This window comes from Larus michahellis, chromosome W, assembly GCF_964199755.1.
Source record: "Larus michahellis chromosome W, bLarMic1.1, whole genome shotgun sequence".
Taxonomy (NCBI): Eukaryota; Metazoa; Chordata; class Aves; order Charadriiformes; family Laridae; genus Larus; species Larus michahellis.
In genome coordinates, this window is record NC_133929.1 from 7102737 (window position 1) to 7115734 (window position 12998).

Here is a 12998-nt window from a genome sequence, read left to right on the forward strand (position 1 = left end):
CTTTGGTCAGTTGGGTGTCAGCTGTCCCAGCTGTGTCCCCTCCCAACTTCTTGTGCACCCCCAGCCTACTCGCTGGTGGGGTGGTGTGAGAAACAGAAAAGGCCTTGACTCTGTGTAAGCGCTGCTCAGCAATAACTTAAACATCCCTGTATTATCAACACTGTTTCCAGCACAAATCCAAAACATAGCCCCATACTAGCCACTATGAAGAAAATTAACTGTATCCCAGCCAAAGCCAGCACAGGCTGTCAATCTGAAAAGATTTTTAATAAATTTTCACTGTGTAGTTCAGCCTCTCCCTGGTTGCTTTGGTCCTGGACTTCATATTGGATTCTGCAGGAGTAAAGTTGAAGATTTGCAGAAGAGTAGTATGGGATTTTTGCCTTGCAAAACAGAAGGTGGCGTGACTAAGAAAAGAAACACCTTCAAATTGTTTAATCTTAGCATTTGAAAAGCAGCACGCCTTTAAAGAGTAGTTTGTGGTACTCAGAATTATTCAACTGTTATAAAACAGCTGATTTAGGTGACTCTGTCCACATGCTGAAGTAATTGTCTTACCCAAGAACTCTCTTAATATTTCAGTTACCTGACAAAAAAAAATGAAAGAAAAATTGTAATCCTGTTTTATTTAGAAAATATGTTGAAGTCTTAATTTCTGGAGCTGTTTCTCATAGGTCCCATGATGCTGCTTGTTCTGTTTTACCTGAATATTGATGATAAAGACAGATGACTTTATGACAATGATTTCTTGGGTGATGGGTTGTTATGAGTGCCTAACTTCAGCCAATTGAAAAGAAAGCTCTTTTAAAAAAAAAAATAAATAAAATAAGCCGACAGCTCTATTCTGAAAATTGATGAGACAAGATAGGCATGTAAAAATTGAGACAATCAAAATACTAGGAGTTGGTTGGAAGGCGTATCCTGTAATGCTAATAGTATGATTTTTTTATTTTTATTTTTTTGTAAAATAATTTTATCTTTGGTAGGACAAAGATTACACTAAAGAGGATCCGAATTCAGAAACTGACAAGGAAGTAGACAATAAAGATACACAAAGGACAGATGAAGTCAAACTACAACAGAATGGGAACTGTCAACCAAACAATGAAAACCTCTCAGTTAAAATAGAAGAGGTTTAAAAGCAAAGAATGGATCTCTGACTCAACTATAAGGAATGAAATCCAAAGCTTTTTATTTCCCAGAACGAGGAAGAAAATGTCAAAGCAATCAACCTGAACATAGTGATAGTACTAGTAGCTCTTCCAATTCTTGTGATAGCTTTGTTGATTTCTTGCTGTAAAGCAAGAGAGCACGGACCAGTAATTATACCATGAAAAGGCAGATGCCATCAGAACTATTAATCTCTGAAAATCCATGCATTTCCATGATGGCTGTACTTATCTGTAAAATGATTTATGTTAAGTTTTGTCATGAGCTGTTACAAATAAGTTGAAACTGAAAGATGTAAACCTGTACTATCCAAAAAAAGCTGAAGATATGCATTGAAGGTTGTTTAAAATACTGCTTGTTGATGAATTTTGTATTGTTCTACTTTGTGGGTTAAGAAATTTACAAAAACTTCAATGTGTGCTGTTTGATATGCTTGGAAATGGTGTATAAATATACACACTCTCTTTTGTTGTAAATGAAAATTATAGGAAAAGGAGTTTTAAACATAAACACAATTTTACGGTTCTTATGTTAAATGCCCACTGACTAGTTTGTTTTTCATTTCCTCACTGCTTGAGATTCTTGAGTTTTATTTCAAACAATTTCTTACTAATATCACTAAAATGAATATTTCTTTTAAAGTATTTGAACAATGCATGCTACTTTTCTGTTCCTAAAAGGAACATTGCCATGTTATAGATAATAGGTTAGCTTACTGGGTTATTTTGGGGTTGTTTTGGTGTTCATTTTTGTCCTTCCAGAAGTGAGCACATCTGTATGATATTATTAGAATTCACAGCTTTGTTTTGAGCCGTACTGCAGTGTGTCTGTTCAGCTGCAAATAGTATAGGTGCCATTATGAAAATAACTTTTTTCTTATTTGTTTAAAAAAATATGGGAGCACAAGCAGAAGCTTTAGTGCCTTCTTAAAATAATGTGGTATTTTCTGGAAATGCATGTGTGCTATTACTCATTTTCAGCTAAATCTTACATGATCTCTATTGCTATTTTGCCACCACCATACTGTAAACAAGAATGCAAGTGATTTGTCAGAACAATTGTTTGATTCACTTGTTAAAATACTAAAGCTCCAGTTTTACTTTTTTATTTTTAGAAGAGATTTAGAAGAGATTTATAGGTGAAAGCAAAGATGCATTTTGGGGACCACAAAAGTAGTACAAAAGTAGTAGCTTGAATATAAAGCATTTTCTGATCACCTGCATCAAGGACAGCCCTTTAGACGTTTAATCTACATTTGGATGGCCTTAATTGTTACCTCTCCATCATCATCTCTGATACCTGTTGGATGATATAAAAGGAATCGTATGCAAAGCTGAGGGGATAAATAATTAGGGAAAAAAACATTCTAATTTACACAGGAGTTATATGGTAGAGATTCCTTTTTCATTCTTTAAAGAGAAAGCAAGTAAGAAAAGAATGACAAAGCAAATATTTTTGTCAAGGTAAAATATGGCTTGTGCTCTCTGAACTAATTTAATCAGTTTCATCATTGTGAGATTTCTTAAGAGTCATACCTTTAAAATTTATACCTAAAATCAAGTAGATTATTTTTAATACAACTTAATACAATCAAATGACTTAATTGCCTTACCTCATGGGAAGAGTTATTTCTTTCAGTTTAAAAAAAATTTAAAAGCTATTTGCTTTCAATTTGTTTTTTCTTTTCCTTTGCATAGTTAATTCTTACAAAAAAAACCCAAACAACAAAAAAAACCAAAAAAACAAAAAGAAAAGCATATTACAGGGAAAGAAAAATTTGACTGTGAAGCTGCTTAATCACTCTTTTTTTTTTTTTTTTTTTTTAAAATAGGATTTTATGTTCTTGCCACTGTATACATTTAGGACTATAGAAAATGCTTTACCATGTAAAGTATAGACAGTCACTTTTGTGATGTTTAAGCCACATGCTGTTGACTGGTAAACAGCTTATTCTGATAAAAGAATGACAAATCTGTATGCTTATAGAAATACTGTGAAGGATTGTATCTTGCAACAACAACTGTCTTATTTATGATGCGTAAGTAGCATAGAGCAAAGAGATTCTTTGTATACTTGTTATCTTTGGTACCGTTTCACTAATAAAATTAAGTATTTTAGAGGGAAGTTTCTGCTGTTACATACTCTTAGTTGATCTGGTCTTATTCAGGCAGCTTATTTGATTTGAAATGTGGATACAAGTGAAAATATACATGTATTATTTATAATATCTTTGAAAAGCTAAGTTTCTCCTTCAGGATTCAAACAAAAAGAAAGTCCACCAAACATAAATTTCCTCCCCACCCCAAGTCATATTTTCTTACAAATGCTGTATTTTCTGTTTTTGCTTTGTAAATACTGTGCAGATCTGTGAAGTAGTTAAGTTATATCTATTTGTATTAGGTGTTTTATGGTTCCCCTCTTCCTAAGAAGCCACCACTAAAGAACTATTATTTTGTAAAATGCCTATCTCTGCAGAGGGTTGCTCATTTTTAAAACAGTAGCATAGCACAGTAATGAAGTTCCTGCTTGCTCTGCCAGGATTGTGTGCATCATCCATTAAATGTATACACCTTCCACTGGAAGTTCATTGCCTTCATCGTTAATAAGTTTGCACGCTGTGCTGCCATGTCAAGTTGTTTGGTTTTGCACTTTATAAATGAGAAGAAATTAAGTGGAGGTTTAGAGAAAAGTGTAGTTCATAATAGCTGTATTGTTTTAAATGTAATTTCATTTGAATCAGCCTTTATTTGATAATGTTGTGACTCATAATTGCTCAGAAAAGTGATGATATGGTGCCATTTTGCTAAGACCATGTAAAGCACTTATGTGGAAGCTTCCGTTATTTTACAACAGTGTTTCTGGAAAACAGATATGATTTTTCTTTGGATTTTTTAAGAGGAAGGTAGCAGAAGACAACTGCTGGTGGATGAAGCAGGATTCCAAGCTTAAAATAGAGGTGGCTATCTGGTAAACCCAGATGTGAGGGATGAAATTTTGTTTGCAAGCATTGTTAGTAGTATGGTGTGAAAAAAAAATAAAAATTAAAAATCTTGGTTTTCAGAATTAGAACTAAGGGGCGGCGGAAGCACTTAAATTGGAAAATAGAAACATCTGAACAGTGCCCAAGAAATCGGTGAGACATGGGTTCTGCCTACTCATTAGTCACCTGCTAATTTCTTTGATTGCAATTTCAGATAGATATGTCTGAACTAGCTTTAAATTAGCTGGCTAACAGTGGTAACCTACACACAGCTTGGATTCTGAAATGAGCTGACCATTTGAGTGCATTTACTCTGCTGCTAAGAAGGTAAAATCTACAGTCTAAAGCATGCTTGTCATTGCTTGCTAGTGTTCTCCAGCCCAGTTACATCTAAGGAAATACCTGAAATTAATTTGAAACTCTGCAAATCTATTTGTTACATGGTAGCTTATCTGTGTTGCCCTTAGCTTGAACTGGTATTTTGTAATATTTTTTAGATTTAGGGATTTCTGTGACTTCTTTTGGTCTGAGGAAGAGATAATGAGCAAAGGCTGCTTTGTATGATACAAATTCTTGTATACTGCGTACTTGTCCTTATTACTGTGACCAGTTGTTTTTTTTTCTTTCATGTGTTTTACTGTTGCAAGCAGTAATACCATAGTGATGTGTGTATCTTCTATTTTTAGGTCTGAAGTATCTCTGCATCACTGTCTCTGTTAGTTTGTAATGAATTTTTTTTGTTAATTTGAAAATTGCATTATAATGGTAAACCAAATAATTTTAAAGATGTGAATTATGAAACAATGAAGTATTGCAAATTGGGGCATATTATGAGTCCCATCTTGCCACTTGGTGATACTTTCAGTTTTATGGCAATGGATTATTGCCTTTGGTGTTGTCATAATTTTAAAAGTGAGAATTGGACTTAGTGACATAAATGGCTAAAATAATGTAAGTCAGTAGGTGCTCAGTTCAGAGAGATGTAGTTTTCTCACCAGAGAATGGAATGTGGACAGTTGAAATTTGTAGATAGTTAGTGTTATTACCTAAAGAGAATCTAAAACTTTATTTGGTTTGCTAATATATAAACTGGAAAAAAAGTTTTCAGCCTGTACCTTAGGTTTATTTTTATATGTTGAAAAGTGTAATTAAAATAATATTGAAAACTAAAAGCACTGTATAAAAGGGATTTTTTTTTTAATTACAAGAAATACACTTTCAGTTGTGTTTAAAATTAAACTTCTCAAAAATGCCTCTGCATGCAGTATTCATTTTTACTTCAAATTCAAGAATGCTTCATTTGTAGGTAAGTCCTATTGCAGGATCTGAGCATGTTAGTATGGGGTTTTCTTCTGTACTCTCTTCAATATATAGCAGCTTAATAAACTTGTCTGACAATATGTGGAGGCAGCTACTTTCCTCCTAGTTTGAGGAGGCACAGCTCTAACTTTGATTCTGTATTGTTTAAGTAAATACTACAGTTGAGAAGCTATGAACTTCAGTTTTCACAATGTTTTCTGAAACCATGAACTCTTAATATCCAAGAGGGCAAAAAAAAATAAAAAAAAATTGTCATGGCAGTTTTATGATTGTTGAGCTTAATACAGGAGGACACTGGCAGCAACAATGAGTTGTTAGCTGTTTATATATTTTCTTCTGGAAAGTTTCAGCTTACAGGGTTTTTTTAGTTGCATTTTTTCTGTTAATCTAGTGTCAAATAATTGCTCACTAAAGCAGGAAATGGAAATAGAGAAATGATTTTAAGAGGAGGTGATTAAAAATTGACTAAAAAAGTTACGGTCTTTTAAAATCAAACTTTTTTTGTGTACATGGCTTGTCTGTCTATGTGTTTTAAGAAAACAGGCAGACAGGAGTGTCAGTATTAGTCTTTCTGTAAGTGTGCTGCTTCAGTTTCAGACCTGGGGAAGACTCCATGCTTCTCCTCTTCCTTGCTCTATAAATCTTACATTTCTTTTAAAAGACAGAGCCTAAAGAAAACCTTTAACTTTAAAGTAATATTTTTAAAGGGTTGATCCAGATTACTGGATTTTGAAGTTCAAAGCAAATGCATTGGTCCGCATGAAATGTTTTCCTGATTCCGGCGGGGATAGGGTTAATTTTTCCCAAGGCTCTGGCACAGGATGCCATGCCCAGTCTATAGCCTGGGAGCTGTTGGGGAAGGGAGCAGGAAGTCTCCCCTTGGAGTGGGCTGGGGCTTCCCTGGTCCAGTTGGGTGAGTGGTGGTATATTAATCATGTTTGTATTTCCAGTATTATTATTGTATTATCATATTATTCTCAGTATCATTGTTGTCTACCTCTTCCCTTTGCTGTTCTGTTAAACTGTCTTTGTCTCAACCCACGAGTTTTGACTTTCTCTTCCAATTCCCCCCCACAGGTGTGTGTGGGGGTGAGAGAGCAGCCAAGTGGTTCTTTGTTGCTGGATGAGGTTAAACCACAACAGTCCTGTTTGGCGCCCAACGTGGGGCTCGAAGGGTTAAGATAATGACAGAATCCAACTAGAGCTTGGAAAAACGAATTTGTTGTATGTGTTTATTGTATTAGGTAAATAGTCACTGGTCACCATGTTGCTTGGTTTGTTCTCGTGGCTGTGTTATGTAAATTCCTATATGCCCTATGTATTCTCCGCAAAGCTGTTTATCGCCTCTGGGAGAGGGATCAGGATTATCATTCTGCTGTCCTGCACAATATCAATTTATGATACGATAACATCACTGTTCCTATGGTTATGTTGGGGTGTTTATGCAGCATTGCTGTCCTGTCCGTACCTTGGGCACCGTCTCTCAGAATTTATTAATAATTACACCCAGTCTGTGGGGGAAACAGGGGGGGACGCTTTCCCCAGCTCTTTTGCCTCCCTTTTCTCCTTCGGGTCAGGTATGACAGCTTTTGAGAATTTTGAATATCCTTGGGATACTCAAACCAGCCTGGTCCTAGTGTTATGTCTCCTGAATGTGTTCCAGGTCTTGTTTAGGGTTAAGCAGCTATTTAAGACTACCACCCGGAGATCTGCTCCGAGGCTGGATAGTCAGGGGTGGCAGGGCATGTGGGAGAACATGGGCAGGTACCTAGAGAGCTTCTCACCTCCAATGGTCTGGGACTTCACCCCTGAACAATTACAGGACCCTGATAAAGCGGTAGAATATTTGAAGGGAAAATGCTGTGGCTATCCCAGAGAGGCACAACTCACCGCGCTGTGCTGGGCCCTGGCCAGTATCTACCAGGCACTGCTCAGTGTTATGCAGCACCCTCAGGGGGAAGAGATGGAAACCAGACCAGCAGCCACTGCGGCTACTGCAACCCTGGTGGCAGCCACTGCTGCTGAACCAGGGAACCAACCACTGCCAGTATCAGTTGCCCCATACAGAAGAAGAAGTACACGAAGAAATCAGTTCGCTCAGTAAGAGATGATGATGAACCAGGGCCATCACGAGAGCAGGAGGAAGAGGCAGAACCAGAGATAATTACTCGATCCCTATCCTTGAGTGAGCTGCGGGATATGCGAAAAGATTTCAGCCGACTTTCAGGCGAGCACATTGTCACCTGGCTGCTTTGGTGCTGGGATAACGGGGCCAGTAGCCTGGAATTAGAGGGTAGGGAGGCCAGGCAGCTGGGATCCCTGTCTAGGGAAGGCGGCATTGACAAGGCAATTGGGAAAAAGACCCAAGCCCTCAGCCTCTGGAAACGACTCCTGTCAGGCGTGAGGAGAGGTACCCCTTCAGTGAGGATGATGTATGTCAGCCAAGCAAGTGGACTACCGTGGAAAGAGGTATCCAGTACCTGAGAGAATTAGCCGTGCGGGAGATGATTTATTATGACTTGGACAATGCAGACTTACCCACAGACCCTGATGAGGTGCGATGCACAAGGCCCATGTGGCGGAAGTTTGTACGGAGCGCACCATCGTCATATGCCAACTCCCTGGCAGTAATGGAATGGAAAGGTGAAGAGGGACCAACGGTGGATGAGGTGGCTGGCCGGCTCCGGCGATATGAAGAAAGTCTCTCTTCCCCCCTTGTCTCAGCTGTGGAGAAACTGTCGCGGAAGGTCCAGCAACTTGAAGAGAATATGTTCTACTCCCCACCTGCACGGGCCAGCATCTCAGCTATTAGAAGCAGGCATTTCCCCACTCGAGAGAGAGAGTACAGAGGGTACACACCACGAGGCACCCTGTGGTTCTACCTGCGGGACCACGGGGAGGACATGAGGAAGTGGGATGGACAACCTACTTGGATCCTGTGGACACGGGTACAGGAGTTGCAAGGAAGGACAACCACAAAAGGGGATCCCTCCAGGAAAAGTGTCGCCCCAGTTTCCAGTGGGCAGTTCCCCAGACAGAGCAGAAGGCCTGATCTTGCTTCTGATCCTCTTGAAGGAACTTCCAAGTCATTTCTGCAAGAAGTGAGTAATGGATACTATGACCAGTATTAGGGGGGCCCTGCCTCCGGCCAGGTGGAGGAAAGGGACAACCGGGTTTATTGGACGGTGTGGATTCGATGGCCTGGCACATCAGACCCACAGGAGTATAAGGCTCTAGTGGACACGGGTGCGCAGTGTACTGTAATACCATCAAGCTATAGAGGGGCAGAACCCATTTGTATTTCTGGGGTGACAGGGGGGTCCCAAGAGTTGACTGTACTGGAGGCGGAAGTGAGCCTAACTGGGAATGAGTGGCAAAAGCATCCCATTGTGACTGGCCCGGAGGCTCCATGCATCCTTGGCATAGATTACCTCAGGAGAGGGTATTTTAAGGACCCAAAAGGGTACTGGTGGGCCTTTGGCATAGCTGCTTTGGAGACAGAGGAAGTTAAACAGTTGTCTGCCTTGCCTGGTCTCTCGGAGGATTCTTCTGTTGTGGGGTTGTTGAGGGTCGAAGAACAACAGGTGCCGATTGCTACCACAACGGTGCATTGGCGGCAGTATCGCACTAACCGAGACTCTCTGATTCCCATCCATGAGCTGATTCGTCAACTAGAGGTTCAAGGAGTGATCAGCAAGACTCGCTCACCCTTTAACAGTCCCATACGGCCAGTGCGAAAATCTAATGGAGAGTGGAGGCTAACTGTAGACTATCGTGGTCTGAATGAAGTCACGCCACCGCTGAGTGCTGCCGTGCCGGACATGCTAGAACTCCAGTACGAACTGGAGTCCAAGGCAGCCAAGTGGTATGCCACGATTGATATAGCGAATGCATTCTTCTCAATCCCTTTGGCAGCAGAGTGCAGGCCACAGTTTGCTTTCACTTGGAGGGGCGTCCAATACACCTGGAATCGACTGCCCCAGGGGTGGAAACACAGCCCCACCATTTGCCATGGACTGATCCAGACTGCACTGGAACAGGGTGAAGCTCCAGAACATCTGCAGTACATTGATGACATCATTGTATGGGGAAACACAGCAGAAGAAGTTTTTGAGAAAGGGAGTAAAATAGTCCAAATCCTTCTGAACGCTGGTTTTGCTATAAAGCGAAGTAAGGTCAAGGGACCTGCACAGGAGATCCAGTTTTTAGGAATAAAATGGCAAGATGGACGCCGTCAGATCCCAATGGATGTGATCAACAAAATAGCAGCTATGTCTCCACCAACTAGTAAAAAGGAAACACAAGCTTTCTTAGGCATTGTGGGTTTTTGGAGAATGCATATCCAAGATTACAGTCAAATTGTAAGCCCTCTGTATCAAGTAACCCGGAAGAAGAATGACTTTAAATGGGGTCCTGAGCAACGACAAGCTTTTGAACAAATCAAACAGGAAATAGTCCATGCAGTGGCCCTGGGGCCAGTCCGAGCGGGACAAGATGTTAAAAACGTGCTCTACACCGCAGCCGGGGAGAACGGCCCTACCTGGAGCCTCTGGCAGAAAGCACCAGGGGAGACCCGAGGTCGACCCCTAGGGTTTTGGAGTCGTGGATACAGAGGATCTGAAGCCCGCTACACTCCAACAGAAAAAGAGATATTGGCAGCATATGAAGGGGTTCGAGCTGCTTCGGAAGTGGTTGGCACAGAAGCACAGCTCCTCTTGGCACCTCGACTGCCGGTGCTGGGCTGGATGTTCAAAGAAAGGGTCCCCACCACACATCATGCAACCGATGCTACATGGAGTAAGTGGATTGCACTGATCACGCAGCGAACTCGAATGGGAAACCCCAGTCGCCCAGGAATTCTGGAAGTGATCATGGACTGGCCAGAAGGCAAGGATTTCGGAATGTCACCAGAGGAGGAGGTGACGCGTGCAGAAGAGGCCCCACCATATAATAAACTGCCAGAAAATGAGAAGAAATATGCCCTGTTCACTGATGGGTCCTGCCGTATTGTGGGAAAGCATCGAAAGTGGAAGGCTGCTGTGTGGAGTCCTACACGACGGGTTGCAGAAGCCAGTGAGGGACAGGGTGAATCGAGCCAGTTTGCAGAGGTGAAGGCTATTCAGCTGGCTTTGGACATTGCTGAGCGAGAAAAATGGCCAGTACTTTATCTCTACACTGACTCATGGATGGCGGCAAATGCTCTGTGGGGGTGGTTACAGCAGTGGAAGCAGGGCAACTGGCAGCGCAGAGGCAAACCCATCTGGGCTGCTGACCTATGGCAAGATATTGCTGCCCGGATAGAGAATCTGGTTGTGAAAGTACGCCATGTAGATGCCCACGTACCGAAGAATCGGGCCACAGAGGAACATCAGAACAACCAGCAGGTGGATCGGGCCGCTAGGATTGAAGTGGCTCAGGTGGATCTGGACTGGCAACATAGGGGTGAACTATTCATAGCTCGGTGGGCCCATGACTCCTCAGGCCATCAAGGGAGAGATGCGACATATAGATGGGCTCGTGACCGAGGGGTGGACTTGACCATGGACACTATTGCACAGGTCATCCATGAATGTGAGACATGCGCTGCAATCAAGCAAGCCAAGCGTTTGAAGCCTCTTTGGTATGGAGGGCGATGGCTGAAATACAAATCTGGGGAGGCCTGGCAGATTGATTATATCACACTGCCACAAACCCGTCAAGGCAAGCGCCATGTGCTCACAATGGTGGAAGCAACCACTGGATGGCTGGAAACATACCCTGTGCCCCATGCCACTGCCCAGAACACTATCCTGGGCCTTGAAAAGCAAGTCCTGTGGTGACATGGTACCCCAGAGAGAACTGGGTCGGACAACGGGACTCATTTCCGAAACAGCCTCATAGACACCTGGGCCAAAGAGCATGGTATCGAGTGGGTGTATCACATCCCCTATCACGCACCAGCCTCTGGGAAGATAGAACGATACAATGGACTGTTAAAAACTACACTGAGAGCAATGGGTGGTGGGACTTTAAAACACTGGGATACTCATTTAGCAAAAGCTACCTGGCTAGTTAACACCAGGGGATCTAACAATCGGGCTGGCCCTGCCCAATCAAAACTTCCACGTACTGTAGAAGGGGATAAAGTCCCCGTAGTGCACATGAAGAATATGTCAGGGAAGACGGTCTGGGTTAGTCCTGCCTCAGGCAAAGGCAAACCCATCCGTGGGATTGCTTTTGCCCAAGGACCTGGGTGCACTTGGTGGGTGATGCGGCAGGATGGGGAAGTCCGATGTGTACCTCATGGGGATCTGATTTTGGGCGAGAATAGCCAATGAATCAGATTGTGTGCTGTTAATTGATAAGTAACACTGTCACTGTATGTCCTCATTGCTATAATTGCTATCAGTTGTACTACAAGTAAGGCACAGGGATGATGGGATAAGAACTGATCTCAGCAGCTGGCGCCCAGCAGTTTCCTCAAGATCTACATCTTCAGCCCACGGACTGCGTGCATGAGCCACACCAGGTGCACCAGTCACAAGCTCCGAAAAATACAGCATGCAACAGGCCAGCACCACCCAGCATCTCACCTGCCCTGAGAGACTGTTCTAACAGATGGAGCCCAAAGCCGTGGATTAAAAGAACTCAACGGACACTTTGGAGGGATGGCCCATAAACTAAGGGCATTATATGTGTGTGTGTATATATATATATATATAACAGGGGAAAGTGGTGGCAATTCATTGGAACCTGCTGGGCATGGCATAGATGGTATGGAATAAGGGGTGGATAATGTCCTGGTTCCGGTGGGGATAGGGTTAATTTTCCCTGGTATTCCATGCCATGTGAGCCACGCCCACCCTGAGCTGCCAGGGGAGGGGGCAGGAAGTTGCTGCTTAAAAGCGGGCTGGGGCGTCCTGGGTCCGGCCGGCGAGCGGCGGGGAGCGGTGGTTCCGTAATCGCGTTTGTATATTCCCCTATCCGTGTTGTTGTTGTTGTTTGCATGTTCCCTTTGCTGTCCTGTTAAACTGCCTTTGTCTCAACCCAAGAGTCTTGCCTTTTCTTACGATTCTTCCTGTATTAGGAAGGCGTGAGCGAGCGGCACGTGGTTCTTTGTTGCCGTCTGAGGCTAAACCACGACACCAGGACAAGATTGCACCATCGATGTATTCTCATACATCATCAACAATGGTTTGGGGAGGATCCGATGCTGATGCACCAACTGTAAATGAAGTGGCTAACACGGTATGACAGTATGAAGACAGTCTCTCTCATCCCCTCACTGGCAGCTGTGGGGAAAAAAATGACTGAGAAAATAGAGGAAATGACCAAGACAATAGCTGAGCAAAATGAGTCAATAGTAAGTAAAATGAAAAACTGTCTGGGATAGAGAAAAAATATCCCACGCTTCCCCTGAATGGACGCACATCTCGGTCATTAAGAAAAAATGCCCTCCTATGAGACTGACTCAAGAGAAACAGGACCTGCTCTAAGATTTCCTGTGGCTTTGCCTCTGCAACTGTGGAGAGGATATGAGTAAATAGGA

At 42.4% G+C, this 12998-nt stretch overlaps 1 protein-coding gene across 3 annotated transcripts in view; it reads left to right on the forward strand.

Moving 5' to 3' along the window:
- Positions 1-12793, forward strand: part of LOC141735440 (uncharacterized) — a 68912-nt gene extending 56119 nt beyond the window's left edge. For 2 of the 3 annotated variants that reach the window (XM_074568202.1, XM_074568204.1), the window contains one exon: positions 987-3287. In XM_074568202.1, the coding sequence (XP_074424303.1) occupies positions 987-1139 (153 nt within the window). In that variant the 3' untranslated portion in view covers positions 1140-3287. Of the gene's footprint in view, positions 1-986; positions 3288-12536 lie in introns of those variants that run through there. The other variant, XM_074568203.1, reaches the window with a different exon arrangement.
- The last annotated feature ends 205 nt before the right edge of the window (positions 12794-12998 follow it).